General features: G+C 51.7%; 1 protein-coding gene across 7 annotated transcripts in view; it reads right to left on the bottom strand.

Annotated features, from left to right (window-relative positions):
* MIGA2 (mitoguardin 2) overlaps nt 1-17,520 on the bottom strand; it is a 37,507-nt gene that overhangs the window by 17,306 nt on the left and 2,681 nt on the right. For 6 of the 7 annotated variants that reach the window (XR_010148563.1, XR_010148562.1, XR_010148560.1 and 3 more), the window contains exons 2-6: nt 15,605-15,843; nt 13,776-13,986; nt 9,605-9,717; nt 8,646-8,763; nt 8,181-8,317 (exon numbers count right to left, since the gene is read on the bottom strand). Coding sequence is in view for 3 of the 7 variants with exons in the window: in XM_001162600.3 (XP_001162600.2) it covers nt 8,181-8,317; nt 8,646-8,763; nt 9,605-9,717; nt 13,776-13,986; nt 15,605-15,843 (818 nt within the window). In the remaining 4 variants the exon portion in view is untranslated. Of the gene's footprint in view, nt 1-8,180; nt 8,318-8,645; nt 8,764-9,604; nt 9,718-13,775; nt 14,159-15,604; nt 15,844-17,520 lie in introns of all 7 variants that reach the window. The other variant, XM_063787498.1, reaches the window with a different exon arrangement.

The raw sequence follows: 17,520 nt of genomic DNA on the forward strand, positions 1-17,520 counted from the left end.
TCTGGCTCTGTCGCCCAGGCTGGAGTGCAGTGGTGCAATCTCGGCTCACTGCAGGCTCCGCCTCCCAGGTTCATGCCATTCTCCTGCCTCAGCCTCCTGAGTAGCTGGGACTACAGGTGCCTGCCACTACGCCTGGCTAATTTTTTGTATTTTTAGTAGAGACGGGGTTTCACTGTGTTAGCCAGGATGGTCTTGATCTCCTGACCTCGTGATCGCCCACCTCATCCTCCCAAAGTGCTGGGATTACAGGCATGAGCCACCGCGCGAGGCCCCTGGCCAGATATTTTTCAATAAATATATAGAAGAATTTTTTGGAAATTTATGACAATTTGAAAAACCTCAGAGATGAACCCACTTAGCCTAGAGATACTGAAAAAATTATGAAAAAGATACGTCACAAATACATAAAATATATGTAGATACTAGTCTTTATCATTTACTACCATAAAATATACACAAATTGGCTGGGCACAGCGGCTCACACTTGTAATCCCAGCACTTTGGGAGGCCGAGGCAGGCGGATCACCTGAGGTCAGGAGTTCAAGACCAGCCTAGCCAACACGCAGAAACCCCGTCTCTACTAAAAATATAAAAATTAGCTGGGCATAGTGGCTGGCACCTGTAATCCCAGCTACTCAGGAGGCTGAGGCAGGAGAATGGCATGAACCCAGGAGGCGGAGCCTGCAGTGAGCTGTGACCGTGCCATTGCCCTCCAGCCTGGGCAACAAGAGCAAAGCTCTGTCTTGGAAAAAAAAAAAAAAAAAAAAAGGCCGGGCACAGTGGCTCACGCCTGTAATCCCAGCTACTTGGGAGGCTGAGGTAGGAGAATCTCTTGAACCCGGGAGGTGGAAGTTGCAGTAAGCCGAGATCGTGCCACTGCACTCCAGCCTGGTGACAGAGCAAGACTCCATCTCAAAAAAAAAAAAAAAAAAGAGTGTGCAGCATCCTGTGGCCTTGATGACCTTGTCGCTACCCTTGGGCCACCAGGCCAGGTGGGGGAAGAGGGGGCACTCCTCCCTGCACCCCAGGAGCTTCTGGGTTGAATGCTGAGGGGAGGCATGAGCCAGCCCCACTCTGTTTTCCACAAAGGCTGCCAGAACCTGCAACTGCCTGTAACTGGACCCGCGGGGAGAAGATGAGGGCTGCGGGCTCTGGGGAGAAACAGTCAGAAGAGCTCGGAGAGGGATGGAAATGATGGAAATGGCAGCCATGCACTGAGTGCCACCTGGGGCCAGGTGCCTCATCGTTCAGCCTCACAGTGTCCCTCTGAGGCCAGGATTACTAGGACCCCATTTCACAGATCAAACTCAAGGTTAAGTGGTCCACATGACCAGCAAGAGCCTGGCAGAGCTGGGATGCAGCCGCTGGGATGCAGCCACAGGCCTGCAGGACCCTTTGCTCAGTTCTCCGGCAGGGCTGGGACGCACCCTGTGTGGCCAGCAGAGACTTGCAGTTTTGGCACAAATCTGTGTCTCTGTGAAATGGTCTCAAGTAAGGTAACGGTTTTGTTTTGTTGTTTTGTTTTTTTTTTGAGACAGAGTCTTGCTCTGTCGCCAGGCTGGAGTGCTGTGGCACCATCTCGGCTCACTACAACCTCTGAATCCCTGGTTCAAGTGATTCTCCTGCCTCAGCCTCCCAAGTAGCTGGGATTACAGGCACGTGCCACCATGTCCAGCTAATTTTTGTATTTTTAGTGGAGGCGGGGTTTCACCATGTGGGCCAGTATGGTCTCGATCTCCTGACCTCATGATCCACCCACCTTGGCCTCCCAAAGTGCTGGGATTACAGGCGTGAGCTACTGCGCCCGGCCTAGGTAATGGTTCTTAGATGTGACGTCAGACGCACACTCAACAAAAGGAAAAAACAGATAACCTTGACTCTCAAAAAACTTTTGTGCTTCAGGGGGCACCAGCAAAACGTGAGGCCAGGCGCAGTGGCTGACGCCTGCAATCCCAGCACTTTGGGAGGCCAAAGCGGGCAGATCACCTGGGGTTGGGAGTTCGAGACCAGCCTGGCCAACATGGTGAAACTGTATCTCTACTAAAAATATAGAAATTAGCTGGGCATGGTGGCGGGCACCTGTAATCCCAGCTTATCAGGAGGCTGAGGTGGGAGAATCGCTTAAACCTGGGAGGCGGAGGCTGCAGTGAGCTGAGATCGCACCACTGCACTCCAGCCTAGGTGACAGAGCGAGACTCTGTTTCAAAATAAATAAATAAATAAATAAATACGAAATAAAAATACATAAAAGTGAAAAGACAACTCATAGGATGACAGAAAATACAGAAAATATCTGCAACCGCATCTGATAAGGGGCTTTCTCCAGAATATGAGAAACCCTTAGAACTTAATAAAAACACAAATGACCCAATTACAAAAGAAGGCATCAGAATAGACATTCCTCCAAATAAGATGTAATAATGGATAAGAAGTACATGAAAAGATGCTCAACATCCTTAGCCATCAGAGAAATGCAAATCAAAACAACGAGAAGCCACCTGCACCCGCCAGGATGGTGATAACCAAAAAGACAGGAACAAGTGGTGGTGAGCATGTGGAGAAATGGGAACCCTCACGGGCTGCTGATGAGAACAAAAAACGTGCAGTCGCTTTGAAAACAGTTTGGTGGTTCCTTAAAAAGTTAAACATGGAGAAGGACCGGGCATGGTGGCTCATGCCTGTAATCCCAGCACTCTGGGAGACCGAGGTGGGTGGATCATCTGAGGTCAGGAGTTCGAGATCAGCCTGGCCAACATGGTGAAACCCCGTCTCTACTAAAAATACAAAAATTAGGCCAGGTGTGGTGGCGGGCGCCTGTAATCCCAGCACTTTGGGAGGCTGAGGTGGGCGGATCACAAGGTCAGGAGATCGAGACCATCCTGGCTAACACGGTGAAACCCCGTCTCTACTAAAAATACAAAAAATTAGCCGGGAGTGGTGGCAGGCGCCTGTAGTCCCAGCTACTCAGGAGGCTGGGGCAGGAGAATGGTATGAACTCAGGAGGCAGAGCTTGCAGTGAGCTGAGATCGCGCCACTGAACTCCAGCCTGGGCGACAGAGCGAGACTCCATCTCAAAAAAAAAAAAAAAAGAAAAGAAAAAAAATACAAAAATTAGCCAGGCGTGGTGACGTGCACCTGTAATCCCAGCTACTTAGGAGGTTGAGGCAGGAGAATCGTTTGAACCTGGGAGGTGGAGGTTGTGGTGAGCCGAGATTGTGCCACTGCACACCAGCCAGGGCGACAGAGCGAGACTCCGTCTTAAAAAAAAGTTAAACATGGAGTTATCATGTGATCCCCACAATTTCACTTCTAGGTATATACCCAAGAGAAATGAAAACATATGTCCACACAAAAACTTGTACATGAATGTTCATAGCAGCATTATTCATAAGAGCCAAAAAATGGAAGCAACCCAAATATCTACCAACTGATGAACAAATAAACAAAATGTGGTCCATCTATACAACAGAAACAAAACAGTGATTCATGCTGCAACACAGATGAACCTTGGAAGCACTCTGCTATGTGAAAGGAGGCAGTCACAAAAGGCCACATATTCTGTGATCCCATTTCTAGAAACGTCCGTGATAGGCAAATCCAGATGTAGAGAAAATAGATTTGTGGTTGCCTAGAGCTGGGGGGAAATGAAGGAATGTAAAGGGAATGGCCAAAGTACATGGGGTTTCTTTGTTGTTGTTTCTTTGTTGTTGTTGTTGAGACAGGGTCTCACTCTATTACAGAGGCTGGAATGCAGTGGCACAATCATGGCTTACTGCAGCCTTGACCTTCTGGGCTCAAGGGATCCTACTGCCTCAGACTCCTGAGTAGCTGGGACTACCACATGGTGTGCGCCACCATGCCCAACTAACTTTTTAATTTTTTGCAGAGATGGGGTCTCACTATGCTGCCCAGGCTGGTCTTGAATTTCTGGGCTCAAGAAATTTTCCTCCACCTCGGCCTTCCAAAGCACTGGGATTACAGGTACGAGCCACCATGCTGGACCAGGGGTTTCTTATTGGGATAAAAATGCTCCAAAACTGATTGTGATAATAGATACACAATTTTGTGAATATACCAAAAGCTACTCAATTGTACAGTTTAGATGCTATGTGAATTATATCTTTTCTTTTTCTTTTTGTAGAGACAGGGTTGCCCAAGCTGGAGTGCAGTGGCACAATCATAGCTCACTGCAGCCTTGAACTCCTGGGCTCAGGTGATCCTCCCACCTCAGCCTCCCGAGTAGCTGGGACCACAGGAACATGCCATGACACCCAGCTAATTGGTCACACCACTGCACTCCAGCCTGGGCAGCAGAGTAAGACCCTGTCTCAAGAAGAAAAAATTTTTTTGAGACAGAGTCTCACTATGTTGCCCAGGTTGGTCTTGAACTTCTCCCTCACTGGCTCAAACAATTCTCCCACCTCAGCTTTCCAAAGTATTGGAATTACAAGTGTAAGCCACTGTGCCCAGCCTATATTTCAATAAAACTGTTTAAAAATTATAGCAATAGGCCAGGCGCAGTGGCTCATGCCTGTAATCTCAGCACTTCGCGAGGCCGAGGCGGGCGGATCACCTGAGGTCAGGAGATAGAAACCAGCCTGGCCAACATGGTGAAACTCCATCTCTACTAAAAATACAAAAAAAATTAGCCGGGCGTGGTGACACATGCCTGTAATCCAAACTACTTGGGAGGCTGAGGCAGGAGAATCGCTTGAACCTGGGAGACAGAAGTTGCAGTGAGCCAAGATTGCGCCACTGCACTCCAGCCTGGGCAACAAAAGCGAAACTCCGTCTCAAAAAAAAAAAAAATTATAGCAATAGATACAAAAAAATGCCTGAAGGAATAGAAAGTGGTGATGCCTGGATGAAGGGCTGCAGGCACCCCTTGTAGGATTGTAGGGTTGTAGGCGTCCTAGCATGTAGACATGCCACAGATCATTAACTGAGCACCTACTATGGACCAGGCCTGAACAGCTGGTGCTGGTGCCCCCACAGAGCGCCAGTGCTCCAGGAGGCCGAGGGCCCCACACCACACAACCATGGGCTGTCTGATCAGAGTCTGGGATCAGACTATTTTACACCCCCTTCTCTTTCCTATTTCCGTACTTTTCATGATTTTATAAGGAATATGTAATTGCTTTCACAACAAGGAAAACAATGCAAGTTCTATCATTTTCAGATATAGTTTTTAGCAAGAAATACAATTTGGGAAATAGAGCTACCTCCCTTGAGTCCCCCTCACCAACACACTCCTACAGGTGCCCGTTCCCTGCCGACTCGCAGACAGGACCTGACGCAGCTGCAACTGCAGGCACTCAAGGGTTTGAGTCACTTCAAACCTCAGGTATTTCCCTGACCTTCACATCCTGAGCTCACACCCCAGCAGGGACAGAGAGCATGGACACCTTCAACTTGTTACCAGCTGTGCCAGACACAGCCCTCCCCTTGTTCTGCAACCTGTTTCCCAGGTCCCCCTGCCAGCTGGCTCTCGGCCAATGGGAGACACGGGTAGAGGAATGAAGGCAAGGGTGAGGGAGGAATAGGCAGAGAAATCCTCCCTCCTCCTTCTACCTCCGCTGCCAAAAGTGGCCCCATCCCCTCAAATTCCTGGGCTCAACTGGTCCTCCTGCCTCGGCCTCCCAAAGTGCTGGGATTACAGGTGTGAGGCACCGTGCCTGGCCACAAAAATTTAAATTTTAGCCTTTTAACTTCATTTTCCTTTCCTGATATTGCAATAATAAATATTCACTGTAGGCTGGGTGTGGTGGCTCAAGCCTGTAATCCCAGCACTTTGGAAGGCCGAAGCGGGTGGATCACTTGAAGTTAGGAGTTCAAGACCACCCTGGCCAACATGGTAAAACCCCGTCTCTACTAAAAATACAAAAATTAGCTGGGCGTGGTGGCAGGCACCTCTGACTCTGGCTTCTCAGGAGGCTGAGACAGAATCGCTTGAACCCAGGAGGTGGAGGCTGCAGTGAGCCAAGATCGCACCACTGCACTCCAGCCTGGAAAACAGAGTGAGGCTACATCTTAAAAATAAATAAATTACAGGCTGGGCGCGGTGGCTCACGCCTATAATCCCAGCACTTTGGGAGGCCGAGGCAGGCAGATCACGAGGTCAGGAGATCAAGCCCATCCTGGCTAACACAGTGAAACCCTGTCTCTGCTAAAAATACAAAAAAATTAGCTGGGCGTGGTGGTAGGCACCTGTAGTCCCAGCTACTCCAGAGGCTGAGGCAGGAGAATGGCGTGAACCCAGGAGGCAGAGCTTGCAGTGAGTCGAGATCGCACCACTGGACTCCAGCCTGGGCGACAGAGTGAGACTCCGTCTCAAATTAATTAATTAATTAATTAATTACATCCTGGCTAACATGGTGAAACCCCGTCTCTACCAAAAAATACAAAAAATTAGCCGGGCATGGTGGCAGGCACCTGTAGTCCCAGCTACTGGGGAGGCTGAGGCAAGAGAATGGCGTAAACCTGGGAGGCAGAGCTTGTAATGAGCCGAGATCACGCCACTGCACCTCCAGCCTGGGCAGCAGAGCGAGACTCCGTCTTAAAAAATAATAATAAAATAATAAATAAATAAATAAATAAGCCGGGCACGGTGGCTCACGCCTGTAATCCCAGCACTTTGGGAGGCCAAGGCGGGCGGATCATGAGGTCAAGAGATGGAGATCATTCTGGCCAACATGGTGAAACCCCGTCTCTACTAAAAATACAAAAATTAGCTGGGCGTGGTGGTGCACACCTGTAATCCCAGCTACTTGGGATGCTGAGGCAGGAGAATCTCTTGAACCCAGGAAGCGGAGGTTGCACTGAGCCGAGATCGCGCCACTGCACTCCAGCCTGGCAACAGAGTGAGACTCCGTCTCCAAAAAAAAAAAAAAAAAAAAGAATAAATAAATAATTCACTGTAGAAAACTTGGATGGTGCCCAAAAAGTCCCCAAAAAAGTGTATTAAAGAAAAAAAAGCCCAGGCGCGGTAGCTCACGCCTGTAATCCCAGCACTTTGGGAGGCCGAGGCAGGCAGATCACCTGAGGTCAGGAGTTCGAGACCAGCCTGACCAATACGATGAAACCCCATCTCTACTAAAAATACAAAAATTAGCCACATGTGGTGGCATGCGCCTATAATCCCAGCTACTCGGGAGGCTGAGACAGAAGAATCGCTTAAACCCGGGAGGCGGAGATTGCAGTGAGCCAAGATCGCACCATTGCACTCCAGCCTGGGCAACAAGAGCGAAACTCTGTCTCAAAGGAAAAAAAAAAAAAGAAAAAAAGGGTGCAGTGGTTCACACCTGTAATCTTACCACTTTGGGAAGCCAAGGCAGGCAGATCACGAGGTCAAGAGTTCAAGACCAGCCTGGCCAATGTGGTGAAACCCCATCTCTACTAAAAACACAAAAAATTAGCTGGGTGTGGTGGCAGGCACCTGTAATCCCAGCTACTCAGGAGGCTGAGGCAGGAGAATCACTTGAACCCGGGAGGCGGAGGTTGCGGAGAGCCAAGATTGCGCCACTGCACTCCAGCCAGAGTGACAGTGCAAGACTCCATTTCAAAAAAAAAAAAAAAACAAAACAGCTGGGTACGATGGCTCACGCCTGTAATCCCAGCACTTTGGGAGGCCAGGGAGGGTGGATCATGAAGTCAAGAGTTCAAGACCAGCCTGGCCAACATGGTGAAACCCTGTCTCTACTAAAAATACAAAAATTACCCGAATGTGGTGGCAGGCGCCTATAATCCCAGCTACGCAGGAGGCTGAGGCAGGAGAATCGCTTGAACCTGGCAGGTGAAGGTTGCAGTGAGCCAAGATTGCGCCACTGCACTCCAGCCTGGCAACAGAGCGAGACTCCATCTCAAAAACAAAACAAAACAAAGGCCAGGCAATGCAGCCAACCCTCAACAGAGGCGCCTTCCCTTCCAGCCTTTCAGGACCACACGTTGCCCTTCACAGGGTCGAGGCGGGTGTGAGTCTCAGTACGGCTGTTTTTACCGAGCGCCGGGCATTGTGCTGAGCACGTGACATGAATTGTTTTGTTTCACGTCATGACACCCTCATAGAGGGAAATCAGCAGTCTCAGAGGACAGGAGACTGCCTGCCTCCCAAGGTGTGGCCGCCCCTCTCCTGTGCTGCAACCTTCTCCCATGGGCGTAGGGGGATGCAGAAGACCACCTACCTCAGACAGTGGCTCTGATGCAGTCTCTGGGTTCCGGAGGCCGTCCCTGGGCATGGGGGTGCTGCCGCTGTCCCCCCGCTGGCCCACGCTTAGTGCCTGCTCCCACTTCTGCAGAGCTTCCTCAAACAGCTCCATGCCTGAGCACAGGTGAGGTGAAAAGCGTGGGTCAGCACCTCCACAGTCTCACTCAAGAGGGGGCTCAGAACATCAAGGAGGCAGGAGGGCCTTGAAGGGCAAGAACTGGGTGGGACCGTGTGGCCTAGGCTGCTCAGGTTCCAGGCCTTCTTTCAGACCAGGTTTGTTCCTAGACACTGTCCCTTGTTCAGAAATGGCTGGAAATCACCCAGTTGGGATTTGGGGCAGGGTAGTGAGGGGCAAAGTGACCCAAGACTGGCCAAGCTCCTAGGAAGGGACTGTTCCTGCCACCCACCCTGCCCTCGAAGCTGAGGCACCTCCTGGCCACACCTTGCATGTACAGGCTCTCTGCATTGCCGTCGCTGGTGGTCAGAGACTCCTCCATCCCTCTGGCATCCCATGGTCCCGAGCACGCGGCTGTGGGGCTGGATGAGTTCACTGCCATCATCTGGGCGCCAATCAGTGCAAGAAGAAAGAGTGAAGCCTTCCCGGGCTCTCTGCAGGGCCCCCCTGAGCCCTCCCCCACTGCCTGACCATGGGCCACACGCCCCCTCCAAATGCCATCCCTGAGCTTGTTCCTAGCCACAGCGTCCACACCCTCAGAATGGCCTGGACCCACAAACTGCCTGATGGTGCTTCATAGAAGCCACCAAAGCAGGAAGGAATCCTGAGACCAACGCCCAGCCCAGGAACCTGGGAATCCCTCTGAGCCCTGCTCCTGACTGCTGTATCCATCCCCTACGCCGGGGCTCCTCTACCACTTGAACAAGAAGACAGAGAGTACCCATTCTGTGCCAGGGTCCTGCCTCTCATCCACACGAGTGGCTGGCAGCCCCAGGACAAGAACCAGCTCTTGCTTGCCCCTGTGCCAGCCTGGCTCAGAGCTGGGACTCTGCTTGCTGGACGAGTGAATGAACCAAAAGCCACACCCCAGAAGAAGCCAAGCTTCTGCCTTGTTTATCTCTACACCTCCAGCGCCTGACAGAGTCCCTGGTATAAGGCAGGTGCTTGTCAGTGGCTGATGAATGAATAACCTGCACTTTCACAGGTACCGGTCTCCCCAGGAGACCATCAGTTTCTCTCCTCTGCACCAGCCCACCTTTCTCCCACCAACACCTGGCACAGTGAGTGATTAGGGATAATCCCTGAAAGCCCACGTGGGTGGAGGAGTGAGAGAGAGAATGAATGAATGAATGGACTCTACCAGTCTATAAGCTTGCTGAGGGCAGAGTCCTCAGCAGGGGTAAGCCCGGACCTGGAGCCCTGGAGCCCTGGCACCTGCTGCTCACCGAGGCCACACTGTGGGAGGAGCCCGAGTGCTTGCTGGGCTCAATGGAAGAGATGCCACTCAGGGTGTCGTTGCTCTTGCTGCTGGGGCTCTGGACTCTCCGGCTGGAGTATCCTGTGAGGAGCAGAAGGGCAGGCGTCACACAGGCATCCCATGTGGCCTTTACACGGGCTGCCCCCACTCTGGACCACCTTCCCCTTCTTCCTCATCTGGGAATCAGTCCTGACCTTCTAAGTCAGGGGAACAGAGGGGCCCCGCGGGCGTGCACTCAGGAGAAGAGTGCGGGGCCCTCCATGTCCTGCTCATGACCACATCCCTGCCATATCCCTGCCACAGGGCACAGGGCCAGGCCGAGGGGAGGAGTCCCGATCTGCCAGATAAGCCGAGAATGAGGTCCATCTGCTTTCCCGCCTCCTTGCTTAGCCTTCTCTGGGCTGCTGATTGAGAGAATGGTTTAGAATTCTCCTCCTTCCAAAAGAGATGTGAGACAACAACTTTTAAAAATATACAAAAGGCCGGGCACGATGGCTCACACCTATAATCCCAGCACTTTGGGAGGCCAAGATGGGGGAGGACTGCTTGAGCCCAGGAGTCCAAGACCAGCCTGGGCAACATGGCGAAACCCTGTCTCAACAAAAAATACAAAAATTAGCCAAGTGTGGTGGCGTGGCCTGCAGCCCCAGCTACTTGGGAGGCTGAGGGTGGGGGATCACTTGAGCCTGGGAGGTCAAGGCTGCAGTGAGCCATGATCGCAATACTTCATTCCAGCCTGGGAAGCAGAGTGAGACCCTGTCTCAAATATATATACATATATATATATATTTTTTTTTTAGGATGGGCTGGGTGGATCATGTCTGTAATCCTAGCACTTTGGGAGGCCGAGGTGGGTGGATCACTTGAGGTCAGGAGCTCGAGATCAGCCTGGCCAACAAGGTAAAACCCCATCTATAATAAAAATACACAAATTAGCCAGATGGGGTGGCGCACGCCTGTAATCCCAGCTACTCAGGAGGCTGAGGCAGGAGAATCGCTTGAACCTGGGACACGGAGGTTGCAGTGAGCCAAGACCGTGCCACTGCACTCCAGCCTGGGCAACAGAGCAAGAATGTCTCAAAAAAAAATTTAATGAAATACACAAAAGGTTATTTTTTAAAATAGAGACAGGGCCGGGCACAGTGGCTCACACCTGTAATCCCAGCACTTTGGGAGGCTGAGGTCAGCAGATCACATGAGATTAGGAGTTCGAGAGCAGCCTGGCCCACGTGGTGAAAGCCTGTCTCTACTAAAAACACAAAAAATTAGCCAGGTATGGTGGCACCTGTTTGTAATCCCAGCTACTTGGTAGGCTGAGGAGGAGAATCCTTGAACCCGGGAGGCAGAGGTTGCAGTGAGCCAAGATTGCGCCATTCCACTCCAGCCTGGGCAACAGAGTGAGACTCTGTCTCAAAAAAACAAAACAAAATAGCCTGGGCACGGTGGCTCACGCCTGTAATCCTAGTACTTTGGGAGGCCGAGGTGGGTGGATCACCTGAGGTCAGGGGTTCAAGACCAGCCTGGCCAACATGGAGAAACCCCGTCGCTACTAAAAATACAAAAATTAGCCAGGTGTGATGGCACACGCCTGTAATCCCAGCTACTTGGTAGGATGAGGCAGGAGAATCGCTTGATCCTGGGAGGTGGACGTTGCAATGAGCTGAAATTGTGCCACTGCATTCCAACCTGGGCAACAGAGTGAGACTCTGTCTCAAAAAAAAAAAGTAAATAAAAATTAAGAAATAATAATAAAATAAAACAAAGAAAGCCGGGCATGGTGGCACGCACCTGTAATCCCAACTTTTGGGAGAACGAGGTGGGCAGATCACCTGAGGTCAGGAGTTCGAGACCAGCCTGGCCAAAATGGTGAAACCCTGTCTCTAGTAAAAACACAAAATTAGCCAGGCGTGGTAGCACTCCCAGCTACTCGGGAGGCTGAGGCATGAGAACTGCCTGAATCTGGAAGGCGGAGGTTGCAGTGAGCCAAGATGGTGCCACTGCACTCCGCCCTAGGCGACAGGGCGAGACTCTGTCTCCAAAAAAAGAAACAGAGACAGGGCCTCCACATACCACCCAGGCTGGTCTCAAACTCCTGGGCTCAAGTGATCCACCTGCCCCAAAGTACTGGGATTACAGGTACAAGCCACTATACATGGCCAATATTTTGTTAGAAGTGAGAAAAGTAGGGAAGGGAAAATAAGGTGAAATGAGAGCAGGCAGAGTGGGACAGGGCACAGAAGCTAAACGCTGTGCAGATGACTCCAGGTTTCCCAGGACAGACACAAAATTCGGCTGCCTGAGCGTCTCTCAGGGTCCTTTTCCATATTAGTCTCAAGACTTCTTTTTCCAATTCTAGGCCGGGCGCGGCAGCTAACACCTGTAATCCCAGCAATTTGGGAGGCTGAGGCAGGCGAATCAGGAGGTCAAGAGATGGAGACCATCCTGGCCAATATGGTGAAACCCTGTCTCTACTAAAAATACAAAAAATTAGCTGGGCGTGGTGGCATGCACCTGTAGTCCCAGCTACTCGGGAGGCTGAGGCAGGAGAATTGCTTGAAACCGGAAGGCAGAGGCTACAGTGAGCAGAGACCAGACCACTGCACTCCAGCCTGGGAAACACAAGCTAAACTCTGTCTCAAAAAAAAAAAAGCCGGGCAGGTTGGCTCATGCCTGTAATCCCAGCACTTTGGGAGGCCGAGGCAGGCGGATCACGAGTTCAGGAGATCAAGGCCATCCTGGCTAATACAGTGAAACCCCGTCTCTACTAAAAATACAAAAAATTAGCCGGGCTTGGTGGCACGCACCTGTTGTCCCAGCTACTCCGGAGGCTGAGGCAGGAGAATCGCTTGAACCCGGGTTGCAGAGGTTGCAGTGAGCCAAGATCATGCCACAGCACTCCAGCCTGGGTGACAGAGAATGAGACTCCGTCTCAAAAAAAAAAGAGTAGAAAGATGGCCGGGGCCGGGTGCGGTGGCTCACACCTGTAATCCCAGGACTTTGGGAGGCTGAGGTGGGCGGATCACTTGAGCTCAGCAGTTCGAGAGCAGCCTGGCCAACGTGGCGAAATCCCGTCTCTACTAAAAATACAAAAATTAGCCAGGCATGGTGGCACGTGCCTGTAGTCCCAGCTTTTGGAGAGGCTGAAGCAGGAGAATCTCTTGAACCTAAGAGGCCGAGGCTGCAATGAACCGAGATTGTGCCACTGCCCTGCAGACTGGGTGACAGAGGAAGACTCCGTCTCAAAAAAAAAAAAAAAAAAAAAGAGAACAGAAGAAGGAGTGTGATCTGTGACTGTGAGCAACCGACTGAGTGAACTCACTACCTTCCAACCAGCTGAATGATTCCTAACTATGGTGGTGGTTGGATGACTCTATGTGTCAAAGACACAGAATAGTATGCTAAAAAGTACGAATCTTACTGCATGCAAATTAACCCTCAAATTTTTTTTTTTTTTTTTTTTGAGATGGAGTCTCACTCTGTCACCCAGGCTGGAGTGCAGTGGCGCAATCTCGGCTCACTGCAAGCTCCACCTCCTGGGTTCACACCATTCTCCTGCCTCAGCCTCCTGAGTAGCTGGGATTACAGGTGCCCGTCACCGTGCCCGGCTAATTTTTTGTATTTTTAGTAGAGATGGGGTTTCACCGTGTTATTCAGGATGGCCTCCATCTCCTAACCTCATGATCTGCCCGCCTCGGCCTCCCAAGGAGCTGGGATTACAGGCGTGAGCCACCGTGCCCGGCCTGAACCTCAATTTTTAAGAGAGAAGGGGATGGGAGGAATACTGCGTCGTTCAAGAACCACATGGCTCTTCCTGCTCCTCAGCCTGGGGAACGTCCCTCTCTGGACCCAGGAGCCACATCCCCGACCCCCGCTGACCAAGGTGCTTCCAAAGCGTCCTCAGCTAATGAGAACAACCAAAACCACCTCCACCAATGGAGCATGCGCATCCAACCGCATCACCCTCCAGTACAGTGACTGGAGGGAGGGATGCTACTGCCATCCCGCTCACAGATCAGGAGACCTTGGCTCTGAGACAGGAAGACACTGGCCCAATATCCCCAAGTAGAGAGTGACCCAGCTGGGATATGACCCCAGGATGTGACCTCAGGTCAGGCCTATGCCCACCACCTCACACCTACCTTTCTTCACTGAAGGGACCTTCCTGGCCAAGAGGATAGGGAGGGGCACTGTGCCCAGCTGCTCCCCTCCCATCTCGGGACCAACCTGCTTCTTCCTCCTCCGTCGCCTCTTCAGCTGGTGGGCAGCCAGGGCCAGGGCCACAGTCCCCAGGGCCGTGGCAAAGAGGACTTTCCGCAGGCCTGGCGTCAATCGTAGCTGTGAGAATGCAGACTGCAGGGAAGAGGAGACGCTGCCGGTTACACCTCCCTGGGGAAGGTCCAAGGCAGCAGGACCGCCCCAGAGCACCTCAGGGACGGGACACACACCGGCTCTCCGGCACATCTGCCGACCAGACGAGAGACTGAGAGGCAGCCACCCTAGACGGGGAACTTGACCAGCCTCCCTGAAACACAGGCCACAAAAACATAAGGATGGCAAGATGCCAGTGCCGAGAAGGTGAGGTCTAGGGGCCAGCACCCTCAGTCATGAGCACACAAGCCGCAGTGAACGAGCACCAGCTGTGCCCGGCACTGCACTAGGACCTAGCCTGGGGTACCCATCTGAGTCCCTGTCATTTCCAGACGAGGAACCTAAGGTTCACCCACGTGAAGACATATGCTCAAGGTGACAGAGGCAGACATGAAACCCAGATCTGCTGACCCCCGTTTCTCAGTGATGCCTCAAAGATGATGACACTCACTCACCTGCCACCCCATCTGAACACTTCCTACTGCTGCACCTCACCCTCTGCCCCCCAGGCCTGGGAGCCCCTCAGATGGGACTGTACCCCACAGGGCAGATCTTCGGTCAAGATCCCAGTCAGCCACAAACATGTGAGTTGTCAGGGAGGGCACTGACCCCTTTTACAGACTGAGTAACTGAGGTCAAGAGTTCATATAGGACCAGGTGCAGTGGCTCATGCCTATAAACCCAGCACTTTAGGAGGCCAAGGTAGGTGGATGGCTTGAGCCCAAGAGTTCAAGACCAGCCTGGGCAAAATGGCAAGGCCCTATTTCTATTACAAAAAACTTTTTTTTTTTGAGACGGAGTCTTACCCTGTTACCCAGGCTGGAGTGCAGTGGTGCGATCTTGACTCACTGCAACCTCCGCCTCCTGGGTTCAAGTGATCCTCCCGCCTCAGCCTCCCAAGTAGCTGGGATTACAGGCACCTGCCACCATGCCCAGCTAATTTTTTTTTTTTTTTTGAGGTGGAGTCTCGCTCTGTCGCCCAGGCTGGAGTGTAGTGGCATGATCTCAGCTCATTGCAACCTCCGCCTCCTGGGTTCAAGCAATTCTGTCTCAGCCTCCCAAGTAGCTGGGACTACAGGTGCACACCACCATGCTTGGCTAATTTTTGTGCTTTTGGTAGAGATAGGGTTTCACCATATTGGTCAGGCTGGTCTTGAACTCCTGACTTCAGGTGATCCACCTGCTTCAGCTTCCCAGAGTGCTGGGATTACAGGCATGAGCCACTGTGCCCAGCCCGCCCGCCTAATTTTTGTATTTTTAGTAGAGACAGGGTTTCACCATGTTGGCCAGGCTGGTCTTGAACTCCCGACCTCAGGTGATCCACCCGTCTCGGCCTCCCAAAGTGCTGGGATTACAGGCGTGAGCCATCACACCCGGCCAAAACAATTTTTTTAATTAATTAAAAAAAAAAAAAGAGTTCATATAGTCTCAGGCTAAAGAACAGGCCTGAAGCCTCAGACAACAAACACAGTCCAAAGAGGAGACACCAGAGGTCTGGCAAAGCAAGAACGAGGGCTCAGCGTTCCTGGACATGGAGGAGCCCTTGGCTGAGCACGGAAGTGTTTCATAGACCAGAGGTACAACCCACCCTGATCCTTACCTGCCCAAACGTCGTGTACAGGAACACGGGGATCTCGGCCACCGTCATGGCCAGGGCCTGGATCATAGACGTGCCCTCAGCCCTCCGGAACGCCATGGCAGGGCCAATGCCCCAGGCAAAGTCCTCAGGGCCAAGAGCTTCTAAGGAGAACGTCTTCAACTGGTTGCCAGCTGGGTCCCAGGCACCATCCACGCCCCAGAAGGGCAGGGACACACATACCAGAGGGCCCCTCCACAGAGCTAAGAGACAGATGACCAAGTCAGACAAGAGAACGTGCACACGGGAACATGCAGAAATGCACTCAAGAAGAGTGTCCATGGGGGAGGACGCGGGAGCAAAGCTTGCCTCTGGAACCCCAGGCCTGGAATCAGGCCCCAGGCCTCTGCATCTGCCTGCCAGCAGGCAGCCCCACGCCCACAGACCCTCTGCCTACCAGGGGCCCTGCGAGCGGAAACATCTCTGGCCAGCCAGCCCAGGAGAAGACCCAGAACCTGGGAGGTGGACAGGTCACTCTCAGACTTAGAGCTTTAAGCCACATTTTCTCTACCTTTTTCAACCCATGGACCATTTGCTAAGCAAAAATCTTAGACCCCAGACTGAGAATCATTGCATCTTTTTACCTCCCACAAAGTTAAGAATGTTTTCTTGCTGGGCACGGTGGCTCACGCCTGTAATCCCAGCACTTTGGAAGGCCGAGATGGGTGGATCACCTGAGGTCGGGAGTTTGAGACCAGCCTGGCCAATATGGTGAAACCCCATCTCTACTAAAAAACACAAAAATCAGCTGGGTGTGGTGGCACGCACCTGTAATCCCAGCTACTCAAGAGGCTGAAGCAGGAGAACCGGCTTGAACCTGGGAGGTGGAGGTTGCAGTGAGCCAAGATGGGGCCACTGCGCTCCAGCCTGGGCAAGAAGAGCAAAACTCAGTCTCAAACAAACAAACAAACAAACAAACAAAAAACTAGCTGGGCGTGGTGGTGCACACCTGTAACCCCAGCTACTCAGGAGGCTGAGGCAGAAGAATCGCTTGAACCCGGGAAGCAGAGGTTGCAGTGAGCTGAGATCACAACACTGCACTCCAGCCTGGGCTACAGAGCGAAACTCTGTCTCAAAAAAAAAATAATAATAATAATAAAATAAAGAAGCTGGGCACGGTGACTTACGCCTATAATCCCAGCACTTTGGGAGGCCGAGGAGGGAGGATCACAAGGTCAGGAGATCAAGATCATCCTGGCTAATACAGTGAAACCCCATCTCTACTAAAAATACAAAAAATTAGCCGGGCGTTGTAGCGGGCACCTGTAATCACAGCTACGCAGAAGGCTGAGGCAGGAGAATGGCATGAATCCAGGAGGCGGAGCTTGCAGGGAGCCAAGATCGCGCCACTGCACTCCAGCCTGGGCAATAGAGTGAGACTCCATCTCAAAAAATAAATAAATAAAAAACAAAAAATAAAATAAAATAAAACACACACACACACACAAAAAAAACAAAGAGCTACTCCATGCTATGTATTTTGTGCTGCATTCTTTGCATCCATCATCTCACTGAATCATTAGAATTTTGTGAGTTTGGCTGGGGTGGCTCATGCCTGTAATCCCAGCACTTTGGAAGGCTGAGGCGGGCGGATCAGCTGAAGTCAGGACTTCCAGACTGGCCTGGTCAACATGGTGAAACCCCGTCTCTACTAAAAATACAAAAATTAGCTAGTGTGGTGGCACGTGCCTGTAATCCCAGCTACTTGGGAGGCTGAGGCAGGAGAATCGCCTGAATCCAGGAGGCAGAGGTTGCAGTGAGCCTAGATCGCGCCACTGCACTCCAGCCTGGGTGACAGAGCGAGACTCTGCCTCAAAAAAAAAAAAAAAAAAAAAAAAGACAAACAAAAAAAAGGATTCTGTGAAGTTGATGCCACCCAC

Source organism: Pan troglodytes, chromosome 11, assembly GCF_028858775.2.
Source record: "Pan troglodytes isolate AG18354 chromosome 11, NHGRI_mPanTro3-v2.0_pri, whole genome shotgun sequence".
Classification (NCBI taxonomy): domain Eukaryota; kingdom Metazoa; phylum Chordata; class Mammalia; order Primates; family Hominidae; genus Pan; species Pan troglodytes.